The 24,002-nt window shown below is 33.6% G+C and overlaps 1 protein-coding gene across 1 annotated transcript; it reads left to right on the forward strand.

Annotated features, from left to right (window-relative positions):
• The first annotated feature begins 17,502 nt into the window (after nt 1-17,502).
• Nucleotides 17,503-23,545, forward strand: LOC110266020 (polygalacturonase). The gene is made up of 9 exons (XM_021109697.2): nt 17,503-17,941; nt 18,304-18,429; nt 18,567-18,734; nt 19,934-19,954; nt 20,048-20,255; nt 20,868-20,949; nt 21,056-21,164; nt 21,809-21,925; nt 23,137-23,545. The coding sequence occupies exons 1-9, from the start codon at nt 17,705-17,707 to the stop codon at nt 23,362-23,364; spliced, it is 1,296 nt and encodes a 431-aa protein (XP_020965356.1). The 5' UTR covers nt 17,503-17,704; the 3' UTR covers nt 23,365-23,545.
• Nucleotides 23,546-24,002: the final 457 nt, after the last annotated feature.

Below are 24,002 nucleotides of genomic sequence, written 5' to 3' on the forward strand. Positions count from 1 at the left end.
TTTTATTCCCAGGAGGCTTGGTGCATGCTTTACTTTGTCCTTCTGGATAGAGAATCACATCAGGAACTTTCGCGAGAGGTCGTCGAAGTTGGTGACCGACCTCGGGGGAAGACTATCGAACCACTTCATCGCTGCTTTGGTCAAGGTTGTGGGGAAAGCCTTGCAACGAGTAGCATCAGAGGCGTCAGCCAGATACATCAGACTTTTGAAATTACTCAAATGATGCTTTGGGTCAGTGGTTCCATCGTAGAGGTCCATATCAGGGCTTTTAAAGTTTCTTAGAACTTTTGCCCTCACGATGTCCTCACTGAACGGGTCTTCTCCTCCCAGGGGAGAATCTTCTCGGTCGCTACGGGAACTTCGACTTTTGAGAGAAGATTCCAACCTTAAGAGCTTTTCTTTTAGATATTCTCGTCGCTCTATCTCGTTCCGCAAGTTCCTTTCTGCCTCTCGTTGTCGTTCCAGCTCTTGCTCCAACTGTTCCAGGCGCCCTTGGTGACCGTGGAACAATCCCATGAAGTCAGCTGCATGAGGTTGCCCCTCTTTTCTGGATTCGCGCCCTTCAGAAGAGTTTGCCTTTGGGTCTTTCAACCCAGAGGTTCCTTCTCTATGTTGATTGGTCACCCCTTAGTGAGTGTCGATATCGTCATTGTTGTTTCCAACGTCCTGATTTTCTTGCTCGGAATCGGACGCTATGTGGCCATCTTTGTGTGAGTTGTCCGCCATTACTGGTTGATCTCGCGGGTCCCCGGCAATGACACCAATGTTACGTTGGGTAACCAGAGGTTAGTGGACTGGACTCGTTGGGTTGGCCCAATCGTCTGAAGGAGAAAGTCCTTTTACTAGCTTCGCGTCTGAGAGCCTCCGTCCGACTTGTGTGTATGAAAGAATGGGGGGTGGTACCTGCAAAGACACTCCGATGCCTAAGTTAGCAAAGGGGTAAGCAGGTTTTTTTAGAGAGTATTGGAACTTTTTTGATACCTGAGGGGTGTTAGTGTATTTATAGTGGTGATCTAATAACCACCGTTGGAATAGTTCCACCTTTTCAGGAGGGTAACCATCCCTTTATCTTAGGGAAGTTGAGATATGACTCCTGGAAGTGGGTTGAGAGATTTTAGGGGCAGTTACTTATTTGAATAAGTGTTATCTGCCATCTAATCTTCACTCCCGACTTCCTTAGACCAAGTCGTCGTTAGATCCGACTTCTTGAGGGAAGGTCGGTATCGAGTGAGGGCCAATCTTTGGATTGGGCATTTTATTTAGACCTGAACCTTAGTGTTGGACCAGAGTATAAACAAATACTTTTATGATAACTTTCAAATACAAAATAATTTATTTATAAATTATTTTTAATATAAATTTTTATATTTTAAATTTTTAAAGAATTTAATTAAATTATTTATCCAAACTACTTCTAAGTGTATTTTGATTCAATTTGTAAAATATTATATTTCTACCTAATATTGATCCTGTAATTTTGCCTTCTAAATTTTCTTTTGCCTATTAAAAAAATAAAATAGAGTGTATTTGGCTTAGTTTTTTTTTTATTATTAGTTAGGGTAGGTTAATATCTGATTATTAGTTTATCACACTACAATTAAAATTGACGGGCCAATATTTTACAGTTATGGAGATCTGAGTGGGTGCAGGGACAATAGCAATTGTTTACACACTTCGTTGATGAGATAAATCAACATGGTTGGTTCGTTAATTACTTTGAGGTTATTTAATTATATTCAAGGACACAAAAGCTGTGGGTTGTAGCAAAAGACAAATGAAAACTAAGAAGTAAGCCAAAACCCCATACCTACATTGGTTTCACTCTTTCCGTTTCTTATTTGGTAAGCATTTTATTACGGCAAGCATTTTAGATCATGGCTCAATTTAACCTCATAATAACACGCAAAATTATTGATACTAGAAACGTCTTTGCCTAAACCTAAAATTAAACCTCCCTTGATTAGCTTCATTCCCTATTTTGTTATGCCGAATTCATATGCTTATCCCTTTGCTTTTGATACACGTAGGCACATGCAGTCATTGACGCATATTTAGGGTTCCCAAACCCTATCCAATCATAGGAATCCCTATTATATTAGGTACCATACGTATGTCGGGGCGATTATTTTTATACACTATGTAATAATTACTTAATTTATTTATTTATTTTGGGTTCGGTGATTACATAGTAGTATATGGCAATTGTGATTTGCATTTGCATTTCAGAAGGTTATTGCATTCTGCTGGTTGAAGTGAAGGCGACAAAATAATTGAAGAGGAATGACAAGATGTTTCCCATTTTTTCTAAAGAGCATACCCTAACTTAATAAAGGATAAATATTGTATTGGTTCTTGTGATTTTGGATGAAAATTAAAATTATTTTTAATATTTTTTTTATTTTTAAAATAATTCCAAACGTGACGATCACTTTAAAAGTGGACTTTTTTTTACCTCAACCGTAATTTTTGGACAAAATTATTTTTATTAAAAATAAAATTAAAATAAAGTTTTTTCCGTACTCTACCAACAACACTACAAATCAAAATGATACACAGAAAGATATTTAAGTATATCCTCTTCATGAGAGTATTTAAAAAATAATGTTTCGAATTGTCATCTAATAGAAGATTTTGTGACTTATAAGCTAATAGAGGATTTATTTTTTGTAATATCTGCCAAATATTTTTTTTTTAATGCTAATTCTTTAACATAAAAATTTGCTTTCTTCGAAATAATATTTCTCTCTACTGTTAAACTCCCCCTTTTCTTTTCTTTGGCCATTTTTTCATTTTTTTAATGATTGTCTTTCGTTTAGCATTTATATCTTTTTTTTTCAATGAAGAATTTGTCCAATTAATAGAGTTTATTCTAGTATTTGTCTTAAGTAAAGGTGTTTACAGTACGGTTTGGTTCGGTTTTAAAAAAAAAAGTCATTCGATCCGAACACTTAATTCATGTGCGGTGTGGTTTGAATTGGATGAACCTTTTTTGGAAATCCGATCCGATTCGATTACAAACGGTTTAGATCGGTTCAGATTTGTGGTTTTTTAAATAAAAAAAATTAAATACATATAATAAGTCTTAACATCAAATTTTAAATAATCAACAATGACATAACAAGTTTTAACAATATCTATAAAAAGCCAACAATAACATAACAATAGAAATAAAATTATAAGTTAGTTAAAATAAATAAATAAATAATATTTTGGACATAAAATATTTATTAAATAATAATAATAATACATGAATAATAGAAAAATGTATAACAAATTAAACATGTTATAAATATAATTGTAAATATAATAATAAAATAATAATATTATAGCACATTGTGCGGTTTGGATTGGATTGGATCGATTATGAAAAATATATTCGAAATCCGATCCAATCCAATCCAGCGGTTTGCAAAAAATAGAATCCAATCAAATCCGAATTAGTGCAATTTTAATTAGTTTTCGATTTAGATTAAATTAGATGAACGATTTAATTTAGATCGATTTAAATTTGAACATCCTTACTCTTTAAGTCTTCACGCACTTGTCGCTTCTTCTCTCCTTCCAATTTACTGCCGATGGTTTGGCTGTGGATCCACTACCATTCAGGGAATAGAGTCATCAAAATGAGAGGAGCTGAAGAGGAGGGCTACGGCTGAGATGTAACAGTTTTTTTTTAATTATGTTTGTTACTTAATAATTAACTAAATTTATACTAATTTAAATTTTAACTTCATAATAAAATATTAAAAGATAATGACACTTAAAAAGCTAACATATCTAATTAAAAATTTGAAAATATAAACACACTAATTTTAGTAATTTCTAATCAAACAATAAATAACTTTTTAATATATAGTCATAATTAATTCAGTTTTTATTGAATTTGAATAATTTTTAATTACATAAAATGATAAAAAAAAAAACTATTTTTATTCTTTAAATTTAATGTAAAATCAAATTCAAATTCAATTAGGTAGATAAATCTGTTACAAGTTCATAATTAAAAATTGTGCTCTAACCAACTAGCCTGATATATTAAAAGTATTTTGTGAATATCTCAAGCTGTAGTTATCTGATTGACTTAGTTCAAAGTTTATTTTAAAACTAACTCAATTCTCTATAAATTTGTGTCTAATAGTTATTTCTAAATTCCAAACATAGAAAACGTTATAGGACTTGCAATGTGACGATTGATATTGGAGATTTCATCTAATTAAACGCGAGTTAAATTCTCCTAACATAATCTACACATACCCTACAAGCAAAACACTGAGTACCACCGAAGTTACCGTCGGATTTAGCGTCAGATTTAACGGTGTTGAATTCGTAAGGTTTAGTAATTGCCGACGGATTTGGGTTTTCGACGGTAAATCCGCCAGTAATTTTTGGAGCAAAACTAAAATAAAATAGCGCGTTCTTTAACGTCGGATTTATCGCCGGATTGTTCCGACGGTAAAGCCAATTAGTTAAACGCTGCGTTTTAGTGAATCGCAACTGTTTATCGTTGGATTTTTTTGACGATATATCCGACGGTAACTGGGACATAAATTCAAATTGCGCATCCTCTTCCCCTTCATTCAAGATTCACTCTCTCTCTCACTAAACCATTTCCTTCCCTCTCCCCCAAACCACCATCTGCCACTACCGATACCGTCACCATCGTAGCCCCCTCTCCGTCAACGTCGTCAGCCTACCCACCGCTGAGACCCCTCCATTCTTCTTCTTCTGCCTCTTCTCTCCACAGATCCACCACCGCCGCACCACAGAGCCACCACCGCCCCCTCTCCGTCATTGTCGTCAACCCACCCTTCGCTGAGACCCCTCCGTTCTTCTTCTTCTCCCTCTTCTCTCCGCAAAGCCACCACCGCCACACCACAGAGCCACCACCGTTGCTGCCCAGTTTCGCTTCTCTCCCTCCTTACATCTCTGCTCAACCTTGCTTCCTCGTCATGTCTCGCAGTGCCTCCCTCCGCTGCTCTGCCATCTCTGGTGGTTGTTGCGGCTCGTGGATGGTCGTTCGTGCTTCCATGGTTGTACTGACTGCACGCTGCTGTTCGTCCACCTTCTCGAATCGATATGCCTCTGCAATAACATGTAACGGATTCGAATATGAATATTAAAAAATAGAAGCTTGTCTGCTTAATGTTGATGCATATTGATATTTGACTAGATTATACTTTGCTTTGTTAATTGAAATCTCCATATTTAGTTAATTGAAAATTCTATATTAGGCCAAAAAATTTTGCTGTAAATTAAAAAAATTATCAAACTGTCCATTTTAACAAATCCGAAAATAATTGAGAAATTAAGTTATATTGAAGCATATGTTGCTTATTAAGGATGCATATTTGAAAAAAAGCTAGTTTAACCTTTTCTTTTGTTTGATGAAAGTTGAGATGGGTGTTTATGTCACGTTGTTTATATCCAAATATTTTTCTTTTAATAGATAATATATATCCACATGTATGTAAACTATATAGTGAATGAAACATTATCCTAACAGATTTGTTTTTAAAGTGAAAAATCTTTGTTTTTTATTTAATTACATTTTACTTCTTCCTATGAAAACCTGGTTAGATTATGTATATGATGAGTATGGAGACTGCATTTTTATACGTGTTTGAAGATGGCTGAATTTGAGTTTATGAATATGCTAAGGTTTTGTTGATTGTTGAATTAGTATTTCTTATTTTGAATTTCAACTTTGAAAAGTGTTTCGATTATATTACTGAATTGCTGAATATTATTGCTAAGGTGTTTGAAATTGTCTGATGTTACGGCTGGTTTTGATATATGCAGACAAGATGACAGGAAGAGGTGTTGCAGATCAGGCTGCTGGTCATGGTCACAGCCGTGGTCGGGGTAGAGGGAGGGTTTCTTTAGGTACCCCTGAGACTTCTGCCTCCTCTCCCTCTGTGCTAACTACACCAGTGACGCCACAGGTTACGAGTTTAGCAAACCAGCTATTTATCATGGTTCCTAACCCCAACTACGTGCCGCCATCTACAACGACAATGCTGCCTCTTACCGCTCAGCAGTCCGCATCCACGACGACGTCGAGTCCAACGACAGATGTCGCAGCCCTGGAGTCTAGCCACGGAAGTGAGGCAGCAGCTGATGCCCCTCCACCACCTCCCATCGTATAGTTGCGAATTTGACTTGATGGAGGCAGGGGGTAAGTATCAGTGATTATAATTAATTTTATTGTTGAGATTTCCGGAAAATTGATTCCTATTTAGTGGATTTATGTTGATTCTGAATGCTGCTGGTTATTTTTTCTCGTTTTATTGATTATGATTCCTGTTATTATTGAAATTTTCTGAAAATTGATTCCTATTTAGTGGATTTAGGTTGATTTGGAATGCTACTGGTTATTGTTTTCTACTTTCATTGATTATGATTCCTGTTATTAGTAAAATTTCCTAAAAATTGATTCCTATTTAGTGGATTTAGGTTGATTTAAAATGCTGCTGGCTATTGTTTTCTACTTTCATTGATTATGATTCCTGTTATTAGTGAAATTTTCTGAACATTGATTCTTGTTTAGTCAATTTAGGTTGATTTAGAATGCTGATGATTATTATTTTCTAGTTTTATTAATTATAATTCCTGTTATTAGTGAAATTTCTTAAAATTTGCTTCCTGTTTAGTGGATTTAGGGTTGATTATGATTGTTGTTAGTTATTATTTTCTATTTTTATTCATTATGGTTCCTGTTATTAGTGAAATTTTTTGAAAATTGCTTGTTGTTTAGTGGATTTAGGGTTGATTATGATTACTACTGGTTATTATTTTCTAGTTTAGTGGATTAGGTTTGATTCTTGTTTGTGGGTTGTTTTTAGTTTTTTGCCGAACCTAAATGCGTGTACTCAGGAGATGACAAATGTCATCAAGTGGATATATGACCAGTCCTGGCCCAGCTACACGAAGATTTTTGCTGAAACCAGGCAGCACTGGTTTGAGAAAAGGGCGGTAAATTCTTTCATTGTTTATGTTTTAAACCTTTTTAGCTAGATTATATCCCCTATCTTGTTTAACTAAATATATTCGTTGTTGTAGCTACAGTTCATTTGGGATGCTGATCACGACATGGCCATCCGGAAGATATTCGACTATAGGATGGGTCGGTGGTTCCAGCAAATGCTGGATGATGTTCACCACGGGCGGGACCAGCGAACGTGCTGGCTCCGACCGGAGGTAAAGAAGGGTCTGTTAGCTCATTGGAAAATTGATCCAGGGTTCAGGCATCAGCGTCTCACCAACCGAGCTAATAGGGCATCGACCAGGTCATCCAAGTACACCAGCGGCTCGACGACCTTCATGAAGAAGAAGGTGAGGCTGGTATGTAGTTCCTTTAATATTCTTAAAAACTTCATTATGTTATCTATTTTGTATATCATTACTAGGCATTCTAATAATTTTTTATTTCAATGCAACTGGTGTAGTCGAAGTCGTTAGAATGCAAGGCCACATTGGCAGAGATGTTCAAGTACACCCACATGCTGAAGGAGAACAAAATGAGATTTGTTGATCAATGGTCTCAAGACCATTATGTGAGTAAACATACATCTGATTAACATACGAATTATGGTGCGTGTGTACGCAAACCCCACACTTTTTTGTACAGCAGCAGTGCCAGCAAGTGCACTGGGTCGTCCAAGTAATACCTGAGCGATTCAGGGTCGATCCCACAAAGATTATGGCTTGAAGCAAGCTATGGTTGTCTTGCAGGTCTTAGTCTGGCGGAATCAGAGAGTTTATGTAAACCTTGAATGATTATATGTCATATATGGAATTTGTAATAGAATTGAAAGTAATAATAGGAATAGAGTTGAGAGTCGTAGTTGCTTTGTCTTTCTGATTAACTCTGGTACTACTGTCTTCTTTGTTTGTGAATGATCTTCTTCTATGGCAGGCTGTAAGTGATCAAAGCCATTGCCCGTGGTCATTGATCTCCTCTGCTACAGAATGAACGCCATTGCCCGTGGTCATTCAATCTGACAAAGGGTTAAGCTCTAGCAAGTCATTCTCTTGGCGATCCTACTCAAAACGCCACAGACAAGGTCGAATCTTCCGGATCAAAGAACGCTTCTTCTTTGGATTCTAGCATATACCACGGAGACCCTAATTTCCCTGGAGATCGGCTGAACTGGTGTCTCGAGAAGTCCCTAACCGAATCGTGGATTAACCGTCTGAGAGATGTATAAACATAGATGTTGGCTCGTGCTTTCCTTCCAAGTATTCACACGAACCCAAGTAGACACGGATGTTTGTCAGGCACGTTCATCTTAATGTGATGAACAGAGCTAATTTGTCAGATCATCCTATTCACCATGATGAAAATCGGATATACATCTTAGAGATAGATCTAACACGGATCGAAGAAGAAACAATAGTACTTTTATTAATTCATAGGACTCAGCAGGGCTCCTCCCTTCAACCTAGGAGGCTTAGAAACTCATATTGAAGTAAAATACAAGGTAAAACGTGTATGGTATGCGAATATGGTGATTAGAGGTGTGAATTACATAGATAAAATTCCTTAAATACTAAACAGATGCTAGTAAGGGTAAAATAGTCTTTTTAGTGTTAAAATCTACTTCTGGGGCCCACTTGGTGAGTGTTTGGGCTGAGTTTTGATGAGATCCATGTGCTATGAGGCTCCTTGGGCATGGAACGCCAACCAGGGGGTCCTCTCTGGGTGTTTGTATATTGGTCTCTGCTCTTTGGGCGCTGGACGCCAGTTTTGGGCAGAAAGCTGGCGTTGGACGCTAATTTTGGACCTTCTAATCCGAAACAAAGTATGAACTATTATATATTTATGAAAATCTCTGGAAGTCAGCTTTCCATAGCCATTGAGAGCGCTCCATTTGGACTTCTGTAGCTCCAGAAAATCTCTTCCAAATGCAGGCAGGTTAGATCTGGACAGCATCTGTAGTGCTTTCTCTGTCTCTGAATCAGACTTCTACTCCAACTCCTCAATTTCAGCCAGAAAATACCTCAAATTACCCAAAAATATAAAAACTCCTAGTAGAATCCAAAAATGTGATTTTAACACTAAGACCTATAAAAACTCAATAAAAACTAAGCAAAAAATACTAAAATCTATATGAAAATGATGTCAAAAATCGTATAAAATATCCGCTCATCAAATTACCATAGGACTAATCCAACGGTAACATGGCTTGAAACATGTTCTTGTGCCAACATTACTATCGAAAAAATCTGCGCGATAATCAATTCATTTCCTGAGCTGATAATTTTACTGTCGGACGAAATGAATCTATCTGATTGTTTTCAATGGTAAATCTGACCGTAAATTGATTATTGTCGGATATATTTGAAGAATCTGACAATAAATTGATAAATTCACATTTCATGGTATTTAGTTGCTTTAATTAGGTGGATTTTATTAACTTTTCCTACATTTATTCCATAGAATAGCATGGTTTTGTGAATTCTTCCTAAATTGTGCCTAAGATTGAAAATATACTTTTTAGGCCTTTAATTTGCTAAATTTAATTTACTTTAATTTCATTTGATACCTTGATGTGTTTGTTAAGTGATTTCAGGCTTATAAGGCAAAGATTGGATTGAAGAAATGAAGAAAAAGCATGTAAAAGTGAAGAATTCATGAAGAAATGAGAATTTGGAGTTACTCATGGCCACGCGTACGCATGCCTTGCGCGTAGGCATGAGTTGGGATTTCGTCAGGCCACGCGTACACGTGATACTTGGCACGTGACTCACCTAAAGAAAATGTGGCTGGCGATTTCTGGACTCCTTCAAATCCAAATCCAACTCATTTCTGAAGTATTTGAGGCCAGATTCAAGAAAGAACAAGGAGAGAGCAATTAGGTTTAATTTAGTATCATGTTTTAGGTTATATTCTAGAGAGAAAAACTCTCTGTTCTCTCTAGAATTAGGATATATTTAGGTTAAATTCCTCTTAAATTTATATTTTAATTCTTGTTTTGATATAGTTTTATCTACTTTTCCTTGTTGAATTGCCTTAATTCTCTATTTCTCTTGTTAATTTCTCTATTTTGTTACTTCTAGTTTTATGAACTCTTGTTAATTTGATTCTCTTTAATGCAATTTATGTTTTCATGATCATTGTTGCTTTCTTTAATTGATGTTATTGTTATCTTGCAATTGTTAGTCTTAGATTTTATTAATTATTGTTATTTTACCATGCTTTCGATTTTGCTTTTCAAGTGTTTGATAAAATGTTTGGTTTGGTTTTACAGTAGATTTTAGCACTTTTGACTTGAGATTGAGGACTTAGGTTCCTTGATGTCATTGATGTCCAGTGTGATTGGTAATTTAGGGTTATTAGTTGATTTTAGGATCAATTATATCCACTTGACTTTGCCCTCCGATGCTAGAGGAAAACTAAGTTGAATTAACCCTTTGTAATTACCATGTTGTGGTAAAACTTGACGAAGGGAAATCATCGGTTTATAATTTTCACAAAAGTAATATCGTCGAATCCAAACCAATAATAACTGAGAGTATTTAAACCCCGGGTCGTCTCTCAAAGGAATTGCAGGAAAGTGAGCATATTATTGGTTATGAGAAAATGGGGGTTATGATGACAATTGACAAGAAATGTAAATGACAAAAAAATAAAACTACAACTAAGAAATTATAAATGCTAAAAGAGCTAAGAAATCAAAGTTAACAAAAAGGAATGACATATATCTATATAAAAAGTCTTGGCTAGGGGTGAGAATTAAAATTCCTATCCTCATTGTCATCCTCAATTGTGATAGTAAGTGTATATTGCTCTCACTTAGTCATCCTCTAACAATGAAGAAAAGTCAAGTGAGAACAATTTACTATAGTCTACAAGTGTAACACCCTTACTATCAGAATGTCACGCTTCCGACTGTGCCACTCTGACAGCTCAGATATTACGATGACTCTAAATATATTTAATACTAAGATAGGAGTCTGGCTAAAACTTAAAACCGTATAACCTTTCAAAAGACTTTTAGTTGAAAACATAAATACATACTTACAAAACCATATACAATACTTAACAAGAATATATATATAATATTGACTTACAAACATTACATAATACCAATCCTATCCCTCTTACAAGATGTTTAAAGATAAAGGTGAGGGAAAGCATATTATCTAAAACAATACAATACATCATATAAACAAAAAACGAAATAAACTCTTCGTGACTTCTTCGCCCATATCCTGAAAAGGAAACACCTGTAGGGGAGTGAGAACATCGTCCTCGCTGGTTCTCACTATAGGGTTAGAGAATTTCTATAGTAAGATACATAAAATAAAACTGTTTTCAGAGTACAGTGATCGTTGTTCGCCTTATGTATCATTTAAAAAAAACAAAGGTTTAACATTCCAAAAAAATCCTTTTTAAAAGAGAAATCAGTTAATTCTTCAAAATCCAAAACCTTTTTCCTATCTTATAAAATCTTAAAAGTTTTCCTATACAGTATGAATGACCAACATGCTCTAAGCATAGATCCATTAAGTCTATACTAAACCAGTTTAATTTTTTTCATACTTTACTAAACCAAAAACGCAAATCAATCACGGCCTCATCCCAAACAACTCAATCAATATCCAATTCATCACAATCCAACCAATTTCAGTTACAAACACAAGTAGAGAGGTTCAAAATACAAACAAAACAGTTATATCAAGTATAGCAATTAGCAGTTAAACATAATTATTCACATAGACAAACCAATTATAATATGCACACCCAAACATAAATTCATACTTACAACCATATACATACATATACATAGTATTAACTTACAAGTTTTATATAAAACAAACCCTATCCCTCTTACAAATTGTGAAAAATTAAAAGGCGAGGGAAACATAAATACTAAAACAATACAAAAAAATATTGTCTAAACAGAAAAGAAATAAGCTCTTCTGAACTTCGTCGTCCATAACCTAAAAGAGAAACACTTGTAGGGGAGTGAGAACATCATCCTCAAAAGGGTTCTCACTATAGGGTTACAGAATTACTATAATAGGATACACGAAAATATAACTCTTTTTAAACATAGTGATTAATAACCGTCTTATGCATCCTTTTAAAACCCAAAGATTTACCATTAAAAACCTGAAATCCTTTCTGAAAGAGGAAACTGTTATTTCCTCAAAAATTCAAAAGCCTTTCAAAAGGTTTTTCCTAAACAGCATGAATGACCAACCTGTTCCAAGTATAGGTTCATTAAGTAAGTCTATAATGAACCAGTTTAGTTTTTCATACTTTTCTAAACCAGAAACACAAACCAAACATCGCCTTCGGCCCACCTCATGATCAACCACGGCCCTAGGAGCAAAATTCCAAACAACAGCCAATCCATCACAATTCAACCAAGTTTCAGTCACAAACACAATTAGAAAAGTTCAAGCACAATCAAGCAGTTACATCAAGTAGGACAATTAGCAATTAAACAGAATTATTCACATAGGCAAGCCAATTACAATATACATGCCCAAACAATGTCATATAAATGCATATGATGCATGCCTGTCCTACTGGCCATGAGCTCACGCGTTGGTTATACTGCCAGACCTGACTCGGATAAGCGGGATTAAACCACCATCCTTATCCGTAGGTTCCACAAGCAAGCAGGATTGAACAACCATCCTTGCCCGGAACATGCAAGCGGGATTTAACCACCGTCCTTGCCAAATAATTTATCAATATGTGAGTGGGATAAAACCACCCTCACTCTAGGCGGGATAAAACCACCATCCCTGCACAACGGTTTACGCACTGAACAAGCGAGATTATACCACCATCCTTGCCAAGCCAAAAATCCTCATCATATTCTCAGTAATATCCACAGTCAATCAGAATCTTATTTCAATAATCATTCTTGGCCCACTTACTTTCAAATCACAAACGTATTCAGTTCACATCTTGCCAAGAACCACTTTGCTAAAATAAATTTTCTTTTCAAAACTTTCAAACAACTTCAAAACCATGCCAAATTAAAAATATCTTCTAAACTACTCAAAATCATTCATTTTCAAACCATTCGCTCAATCACTTTAAAATCAAAAGTTATTAATTAAAACCCACGGCAAGGTCTCAAGATTTTAGGGGAAAAATAACCGACCTCATTTCCATAAATTCAGTAAAGATTCTTAAAAATCATTGTTTCCTTAATTTGAGTTATTCGAATGAAGTTTCTAAACCAAATCATGTAATTCCAAACCAAGTTAAAATCCAAAATAATCTCAATTTAATTCTTAGAAACCAATTCTTTCAACCTTTTCCAAGAACATCTCAAAATGACATCATTCAATCAAAGGCCATTTTCTCGTAAATTCATTAAAGCTCCTCTGAACGAATTCCTTAAGTCCAATTCAAAACATAAACTCTTTTTGTAGATAAAATCGACCTTGGGACAATACTTTTCTCAAGTGATTTGAAATTGTAAAATAATTCTTTTTCTGAATAAATTGAACTCAACACATATGTTTTTCTCTATTAAATTAAATTCGAAACATACTATTTTCTTAACAAGTCAAATAATATGATTTCTCAAATTCAAACTTTCTAAATAATATTTCAAACAAAGTTTCAGATTTTATAGAAAATTCGGTGACACCTCCCCTAAAACTTGGACTTTGCCACCCTTTCCGGATCTCAACCAAACCATTCCGCAACCCTCTTCAATGGGTTCAAAACCAAATTAATTTAAAATCAGACTAATTCCAAAATTTCATGTCATTCTCATTCTTCAAGAAAACAAATTCAACTCAATTCATTTTTAATGAACCAAACTTGTTTTCAAAACAGTCCTTTTCACAAAACCGAACAATAATAAAATCAAACAAGCAATCATAGCCATCCAAGACAACCAAACAATACATAAGATTTATACAATCACTAAAAGTATATTTCTCACATGAATATCCATATATAGCAATCCTGAAATATAAAGTTTAGTTTTCTGAAAATGACCCCTACCTCGGCAAACCGAACCCAAAACCCAGACATGTCAATGAAAACCTTTTCTCTTGGTGCACAACCCGCGACAGCCGCAACCACAGCAACTCTAATCTCAGCACACAAGAAATGAAACTCAATCCTAAAGCATTAACGTTTCAAGGACATTAGAAACATATAACAGAATAGCAATTATAGAGGTTCGGGACGAGGAACAGCTTACTGTACTTACAATTAAGCAAGAGAACAAAGCGGTGGCAGCTCCGGTGACAATGCAGTAGCTTCATGTCGTATGCCACAGTCATAGAACTCAGCATGCAAGATCCGAAACTTGATCCTATGTTACTAACATCTAAGAACCTTTAATAACTCATAACAGGATATCGATTTTCAAAGATTGCAGAACGAAACGCTTACCGAGAAGACGGAAGCTTCAGTGGCGGTTTCCGACGGCAACAGCGGCGGAGATGGCTCGACGGCGGCGACCAGAACTTTGACGACAGCAACTGTAACAAACATGCAGTGATGAAAATCTTCCAAAAACTCAAAAGGAATGAAAACCAACTTAAAATCCTTACCGGCAGTGGATCTCAGTGGCGGCAACGGTATTTCTCGGCGGTAGAGACTCGGCCCCCCATCACCAGTGGCGGTGATAAACCACTATTTTATGGTTTATCTTGTGCTAATTTGGGTGGTTTTTATCAATTCTTTGCTCACTTATTCATATAATTTGCATGGTTTTACAAATCCTTCCTAATTCTGTGATATAGTTGAAAACATGTTTCCTAAGCCTTTAAACTATCAATTTAATTATCCTTTATCACCATTCGATGCCGTGATCTATGTGTTAAGTGTTTTCAGGCTTTATAGGACAGGAATGGCTTAGAGGATAAAAAGGAAACATGCAAAATGGGAAGGAACGCAGGAAATGAAGTTTTGAAGAAGCTGGCAGCGACGCATACGCGTGGGCGACGCGTACGCGTGCCTAGCACAGAAGACAAGCGACGCATACGCGTGACTGACGCGTGCGCGTGACAAGGAATTTGGCCAAGCAACGCGTACGCGTGACATGTGCCACGTGCAGAAATTGCAGAAAGCGCTGGGGGTGATTTTTGGGCTCCTTTTTGCCCAGTTCCAAGCCCGAAAAACATAAAATAGAAGCTGCGAAATGGGGGAATCCTTAGGCATGGATTGACACAACTTTCATTCACATAATTTTAGATTTTAGATGTAGTTTCTAGAGAGAGAGGCTCCCTCCTCTCTCTAGGTTTTAGGATTCTTAGGTTTAGTTAGTCTCAATTTCAGATTTCTATCTTCGTTTAATCTAATTTCTCTTCTACTCTTATTTGTCTTAGCATTCTAGTTTATTTATTTACCTTGTTGATTACTTTATGTTGCTATTTTCTCAATTTGGTTTATGAACTCCATGTTAGATTCAATTTCCTATTTAATGCAATTTGAGGTATTTCATATTTATGATTGCTTTCTTCAATTTATGTTATTGATGCTTTCAATTGGTTGTTTGGATTTTATTATCTCTTATTGCTTTTCTATGTTTTTATGTTGTGCCTTCCAAGTGTTTGATAAAACGCTTGGTTGGACTTTAGAATAGATTTTTCTCCTCTAGGCTTTGGTTGAGTAATTGGAGACTCTTGAGTTATCAAACTCATTTGTTAATTGATAATTGAAGGTTACTAATTGACTTGAATTCCACTAACTATAGTCTTTCCTTAGGAGTTGACTAGGACTTGAGGAATCAAATTGATTCATCCACTTGACTTTCCTCTATAGTTAGAGGTTAACTAAGTGGTAGCAACGGACAATTCTCATGACAATTGAAAAGCATAACTAGGATAGGACTTCTAGTTCTTATACCTTGCCAAGAGCTTTTCTAGTTATTAATTTAATTTCTTACCATTTTATTTCCTTGTTCCTTATTCAAAAACCCCAAAAAGATACAATCTCATAACCAATACTAACTACCCCTCCCTGCAATTCCTTGAGAGACGACCCGAGGTTTAAATACTTCGGTTTAATTTTATTGGGTTTGCTTTAGTGACAAACAAATTTTTGTATGAAAGGATTCTTTGTTGGTTTAGAAACTATACTAGCAACGAGACTTCATTTGTGAAATTCTTTACTAGCAAAAAATCCGTTCATCAAGCGGCGACAGAGCTTGCGACGGTGGCGGCTGGCTTCGCGCTAGACGGCGGCGACAGAAATGGAGAGGAGCAGCAATGAAGGCGCGGCGGCTCCAAGCCCGCGACCCTCTCATTCGCGAGCCATTTCTCTTCGCGGTTCTGCTCTCGACGGCGACGGGACATCTGGCAGCAGGGAGGACGAACGACGACGGCACAAGTAGCAGAATGCGGTGGCAGTCTGCGATGATGGCACGATCTCCCTCTCTCTCGGATCTCCCTCTTGACGGCACAGCGGCGGCGATAGCATCTGGCGGCGCGATGGCAGCTGGACGTGGTGGCGGTGGTTTCCCTCCTCCTTCCTCTTATGATCACAGCTCCCTCTCTTCTCTCCTTCCCCTGCTTCTGTCTCCCTTTTCTTTTTTTTCTTTTTTTTCTTTCCTTCTTTCCTTTTTGTCTGAAGCTAAGGAGTGTTAGGGTTTGGGGAAGGGAAAGCGGTGGGATAGAGGGTTAGGATTAGGATAATTTAGGTAATTTTAATAAAATTAGGGGTATAGAGAATTAAAAATCTAATTTAATCCTTTAAGATTATTTTTAAAATATTATTTAATTATCAATTTGTTAATTGGCTTCCAATTAAGTATTTTAATTTAAAATTAGAGATAATATAATTAATTTTCTTTGTCTATAAAAATGAAAGTATTAAATTTTAAAATCTCAATCATTTAAACCAAATCATATAAAATTCTTATTATTTTACAATTACTAAACTTTATAATTTAAATATAGAAAATAATTCAATAATTATAAAATCAAATAAAATCTTAAATTATTTTTAAACTCAATCAAAATTTGCTTTAATTATCTTTAATAAAATAATTTTTGAGATTAAAGTACTTAATGAATAAATAAATCAAAATTAACTTATAATAAAATTTTCAAAAAATTCTAGGTCTTACGTATATAAATATACAACTCCTTTTAAAAAGTCAAATAATATATATAGAGAGGAAAAAATCTATGCACATTCCATTTATTCCTTATTGGATTATATATGGTATCCACTAATTTCGGAAAATTTCCAACAGAGGACATAATTTGGTACTAGGTTATTCGATGCATCTAATGTTGCATACGCACGTTATGGTTCAAAATTTGGTATATAGTAGACAAACGCATATGGTAATGCATGAACACAATATCAAAGTTCAGCCCAAATACTTAATTGTTGGTAAACAAGCAAAAGCCACCAGAAAATAACTAACCCCAAGTCTTTTTTTTCTTATGTTTTATTTAAATTATAGTTTTAAAAGTTTGTCTTTTTGTTTTCAAATGTATCTATTTTGAAACAAACATTGACTTCAACAATTATAAAATAAATTAAAAATCTGGTACCACCCCAGTACAGGTTTCGTCTCATACTCTAGAATTCGAAATCCTTTTATAAACACACTTTCTCTCTCAATAAAATCAGCTCCAAACTTCACTATAAATATAATAGCTCTTCCTTTATTTATTTACAACTTCAGCTCCTTCATTCATTCAGTAGTTTATTCTTTTTCTTCTCACAAAGTAAAAAACATACGAGAGATATAGAACAACAATGTCTTCACAAAGTGTAGTTCTTTCATCACTTTTGCTCATGTCATTGGTTTCTTCTTCTGGCTTGTGTTTTGGCTCTTACATTGGCCCTAGGAGGTTGATGCAGACAAAACATGATGAAAATATGGATATCATGTTAAGGGTTCATCATCAATCAACACCATCTTCAATGTCTCAAAAAACGTTTAGTGTTTCACATTATGGAGCAAAATCTGGTGATGGAAGAGTTGATAATGAGGTAACATATAATCACCAATATGAATAATCCTTTTAACATTTCCGTTTTAGAAAAATGCTAGAGTAACATTTAATAGAGAAGAGAGTCTGTTAATATTAGTTCAAAGAGAAAGTCTAGGTAGCAAGTACTTTTATTAAAATTTGGTCAACGCTTAATCATCAAAAGAAAAATGAGTAATTCCACACCAACCATTGAATGTAATTTCATACTATTAAAAACACTAATGCCAGTTAATTGATGGCTACAAATCACAAAATTTATTGGCCCTAGCACTCCACATTTATTTACTCGCTTTTTTTCTTTTCTTTTTAATATAATTCTTTTGATCTTTTGACATTGACAAACTATTTCTTACTACATAGGCATTTGAGAAGGCATGGAATTTAGCATGTTCAGAAGGGGGTGCTCTTGTGGTCCCAGAAGAGAAGGTTTATCACCTTAAGCCAATAAAATTTTCAGGCCCATGCCAAGCCACTACCACTTTTATGGTGAGAAAACATACATTGTTTCACAAGTTAAATGCTTTGTTGAGAAACTTATTTAGTTCATCATCATTATCATTATTAGCTTCACCCTCCATGACAAGTAACTCATTTTGATTGTGCCCGTTTTACAATAATGTTAGTTATATGGAACAATCAAAGCATGGCCTAAAATTTCAGCCTATGAAGAAGATAGACAGCACTGGATTATGTTTGATAATATAACGAATTTTGGTGTTGATGGTGGCGGCACTTTCAACGGCAATGGAAAAATATGGTGGGAAAACTCTTGCAAAACTAACGAAAGCCTTGTAAGTTACCCAATTCATTTAATTTTAAATCTGTTAAATTAATTAAATTAATAGTTCCAAATTGATGTTACGTTGTCCTTCCCATTGGATTTTCCCCTGCAATTTTCAGGGATTATATTATTGTTATATTTGCATGTATGTGTTATTCTTTTTTTCTTTTCCTGGTTTTTTTTTATGTTATTTTATTTCTAATGAGTTAATTTATTAAAGAAAGTTTTTTTTTTTTTTTTTTTTTTGAAAAAAGAACTCAACACTAAAAGTAGAGCATATAACTGACAATTACAAATCATGATCAATAAAAACCAAAAAATTGAATGTTTGAATAACCATTAATCGCTTTTACTTATTAGTTCTTTCTTTAGTGGTTTGAATCTTAACGAACTAATCACCAAAAAAAAAAAAAAATCTTAACGAACCAACATTTAAGGATTTCACTTTTTTCGGTATGGTATGCATAATTATAAATAAATTATTTGTTTACCATAACTTACTATCGTTAATTGAAGTATAATTTGTTAGGTTTGCATACATTTTTATAAAGAATAATCATAATTCAACTAATTAGTCGAGTAGTCAATTTACTCCCATATTTAAACAAGTGTTAATACTTAATAGTTTAAATTTGTTTTGTGTACGTGGATCCTTAAATAGAGTTCACACCCCAAAAAAAATTCTAATTCATTAAAGAAAACAGTTTAATCTTTTTTTTTTTAAAGAAAATTAACTTTTTGTAATGCAAATTAAATTTTATTTTTTATTTAACTATATATATAAAAAACTTAGGGGATTATTATTAGTTTACAAAAATATTTTTTATTTTTGTTTTCTATTTTGATTTCTAAAAATTATTTTTATTTTAAAAGTTTTTATATTTTAGAAAACGCGTTGGTTTGTAAAAATAGAATTCATTCCAAATGCTAAAATCAATAGAAATATATTCGGTTGGTCTATTTTCAAAATGTATTTTTAATATTAATTTAAAAATATAAAATTATTTTTTTATTAAACGTGTAATTTTATTAATTAATATTTTATTAAGTTGTAAAATCTCTCTTTCAAAAATAAAAAACAATGCGCACCCTTATCTTTTGTTTTCATTTTTTAATGTTATTTTTTTTTAACTGTTGTGATTTTCAAATTTCAACACTAACGGTGATGATTTCTTTCTTTGTTTTGCCCTGTTGCTACAACACTCACAGCCATGTAAGGATGCACCAACTGTAAGTTATTCTTCTTAATCTACCTAAAGTTCTATAATTAATTAGTGAGCCAATATTTATTTTTTGTTATTGCGGAAAATTGTTGCTTATTAGGCTGTGACTTTCAATGAATGCAACAATTTGAGAGTGGAAAACGTTGCATTCCGAAATGCACAACAAATGCATGTTAGATTTCAGAAATGCAATAACGTTACAGCTTCAAATCTGGTGGTTCAAGCTCCTGGGGATAGCCCTAACACTGATGGACTTCACGTCACTGAAACCAAAAATATATTCATAAGAAACTCTGTCATTCGTACAGGTAAATTTCTTTACAAATTATAATGGATTAAATAATTTTTTTAACATTACAAAATACTGAAAATACACAATTTGCTTTTTCTTTTTCTTTTTTTCCCTTCTGAATCTCTGTAGACATTTTCTTTTTAAAGTTGTGATTTTATTCGTACTATTAATTTATTTCTTTAAATATTGTCGTGATAATTCAAAATATTAATGTGATAGGATATGGCATAGAATTATTAAATTGGGTAAATTTATGTTAGAAATTAAAATCAAAATTATTAGATATTTTAGAACCAAAATCAAAAGAAAAAAAAATTAAGGACCAAAAGTCATCTATTTTAATTTTTATAGACAGTAAAAACATATTTGAGCAAAATTAGGTTTAGAAAATTATTTTTATATTTTAAAAAATAATAATTTTGAGTGTACACAAAAATTAATCATTAAATTAGTTATTTATATAAAATATACATTAAAATATAAAATATATAATAAAAATATATTTATATATAAATACATGATATTAATTTGGTGATTGATGAAATGACTAATTTTTTGTTGTATACGTAATATTTTTGTTAAAAAAACACTTCAAATTTAAAATTTAATTAATTTTGATTCTTTATAGGTGATGACTGCATTTCAATAGTGAGTGGGTCCCAAAATGTTCGTGCTACGGATATAGTTTGTGGACCAGGCCATGGAATCAGGTTTTCAAGATACTTACACAATTGCACACAATATTTATTTATTAACCCAAAGTTGTTTATTTTAGGCAAATTTTTAATTAATTGGTTAAATCCGTTAATGTCGCAGCATTGGAAGCTTAGGAGCTGGTAATTCAGAAGCACAAGTCTCGAATGTGGTAATCGACGGAGCCATTTTCACAGGAACCACTAATGGTGTTAGAATTAAGACTTGGCAGGTAAATTAAACTCCTCTCTCACAATTAATGTGTTTAATAAACTGAAAAGTAGAAATGTATTGAGAGGTAATGTTGACCACAAATTGCAAAATTTTAGGCGCAATTAGACACATTGGGGATTGACCAATGATGCCAGGTTTGATAAAAAGGGCATGTTATAATTGCTAATTTTTTTTTTCAACTAATTTTTTTTATGTTATTGACTACCACTGAGCTTATACAATCTAACATACCCTGTGACAATTTTTTTTTTTTTTTTTCTGGTGGAATGTCACTTATGAAACCAAAGTTGACCTCCAATATTTCAACTAACTTGGGTTGGCAAGTTTACACAATCCACCAATTCCCTAACCTTCTTCACACAAGTCAAATGAGGCATCTTATTTGAAATATTTTGTAGTTCAACTTTCTTTGATTTTCATATCACATTCTTAACTAATTAGAACCGGCACACTTATTAGTTTTCATTTGTTTCTTGTGGAGTTCCATGGCACTTACCACACTAATTTAAATTTCTGTTTATGCACAATGCCAAAAGTCATGAACTTTTCTAACTAATAATAGAGTGAAATAATGGGAAACATGTTACAAGTAATAAGAGATTGTTTCTTTTTCTTATATATTTTGGTTTAATCTTAATACAGGGAGGTTCTGGATATGCAAAAGACATCAAATTTGTTAATATAGAAATGCGAAACGTGACCAATCCCATAATCATAGATCAAAACTACTGCGATCAGAAAGAACCATGCCAAGAGCAGGTGACTTGTCCCTCAAAAAAAAATTTTGGAGGAAATTATATATATTAGCCTATTTTATTTCGGCTTATCAATGAACATGTCTTACATTTTTTTTGTTAGAAACTTAATTTTATCTTTGGTTTGATACCCAATTTATATTATCCCATAGTAACATTTTTATACTTTCTACTATAAAAATTAGAGTGACTACTCCATCCAACCCTGACAATTATCTCGAAAGGACAACGAAACTCCCAAGAAAAAAAAAACACCTAATCCGGCCCCTGATTTTTTTTTGGATTGATTAGCTCCTGTACTAAAAAAAACATTGACTTTTTTTGGCACATGAGCTAATTAGTCACATAAAAGTAAATCTCAGGAGTCGAGTTGGTATTTTTTTTGTCAAGGACCTCGTTGTCTTTTGAGATAATTGTCAGGGACTATTTTGAATTTTTCTCTATATATTCTTTTTGTAAAAAATTTAAAACATTAAAGTCATCATATGCAACACATAATTTCTTAAAAAATTAGTTACAATTTTCACTCTTCACCAATTTGTTTTTTCAACAAAGAAATTTCTAAAGGGTAAATTACTAAATTAATCCATTACGTTTAGACATAATTATGTTTTGGTTTTTAAGGTTTAAAGTGTCTTATTTGAATCTAAAATAGTTTTATTTAACTTCAATATAGTCCCACTGTGAGGTCAAAGTTAAATAATTGACGGAATGTCCTACATAACAACAGTACAAGAATAAGGTCGATAATCTGGAGAACAATTATAAGCTCCAGAGGCACAAAATCAACCGTGGATGCATCAATATATTTATTTATCATTTTTCTTAGTTCTATAGAAAATATTACATTTAAATTGTAAGAAAAATGATAAATAAATGTATTGATGCATCCACGGTTGATTTTGTATTTCTGGAGCTTGTACTTGTTCTCCAGATTATCGATAGGACATTTTATTAATTATTTAACTTTGACCTCACGATGGGACTACATTGAAATTAAATGAATTTTTTTTTAATTCAAATAGGACACTTTAAACCTTAAAGACCAAAACAGAATTGTGTTCAAAAGTAGGAGACCAATTTAGTACTTTACTCTATTTCTAAATTTCTCCGTGTCTCAAACATAACTTGAGAAACAGATTGTCCCTAGAAGAAAAAGTTAAGAATCAGGGTTAGATATTTATTATTTCTAATTTATCACTGCATGAATCTCAGGAATCAGCAGTGAAATTGAGCAATGTGGTGTACCAGAACATCATAGGAACAAGTGCAACACAAGTTGCAATCAAATTCAACTGCAGCAAAACCGTCCCCTGCAGATCAATCTATTTGCAAGACGTAATTCTAAAGCCGGAACGCCATGGCAGCGACACGGTTGCGACATGTGAGAACGTTAGATATGCCAACAGAGGACAGCTTTTTCCTCAGTGCTCTACTGCTTGAAGAAAGAAATAATTATGTTGTTCTGAATTTGTAAATATTGTAGCAGTTTAATTTATTCATGACTAGGAACACAGGAATATAGTTATTATTTATGTTGTTACACACTAGAATAAAGTTTGAAAAACTTTATTGATTTGATAATTTAATAATAATGTCAGCAAGACTGTTGAGTGAAATTTTTGTGTTGCTTTGGTTTCTCTAGTTAGGTTTACAGAGAATGGAGGAGGAAAGAAGCAAATTAAAACGGTGAATAATTAGGTATAAATAACAAAGATGAAAGCAATAATGCCTAAAGTATAACGAACCTATGTGCACTTTCCAATTTGAAGAAGATATGATGGTAACTAATTTTCGTATATAGAACTATTATAACTAACTTTCAAGCAACAACCATGCTTACGAAAGCATATAAATAACTTACCTTCCATTTGTTTTAAGTTATGACAAATTGACAATATCTTAAAGTTTCAATGATTAACTAGTGTTTTAACGATTTAACTCTTTTTTTTAATGCTTAACTTTAGGTAGATTTATCGTTTATGAACAAAATATTTGATGATGATACTTTTTTATTCTTCAAATTTAGCAACAGAATCCGGTTATTTTTCAAAAATATTAGCACTGAAAAAAAAAAAAGA

Source organism: Arachis ipaensis, chromosome B8 (assembly GCF_059453495.1).
Source record: "Arachis ipaensis isolate K30076 ecotype BB chromosome B8, ASM5945349v1, whole genome shotgun sequence".
NCBI lineage: Eukaryota > Viridiplantae > Streptophyta > Magnoliopsida > Fabales > Fabaceae > Arachis > Arachis ipaensis.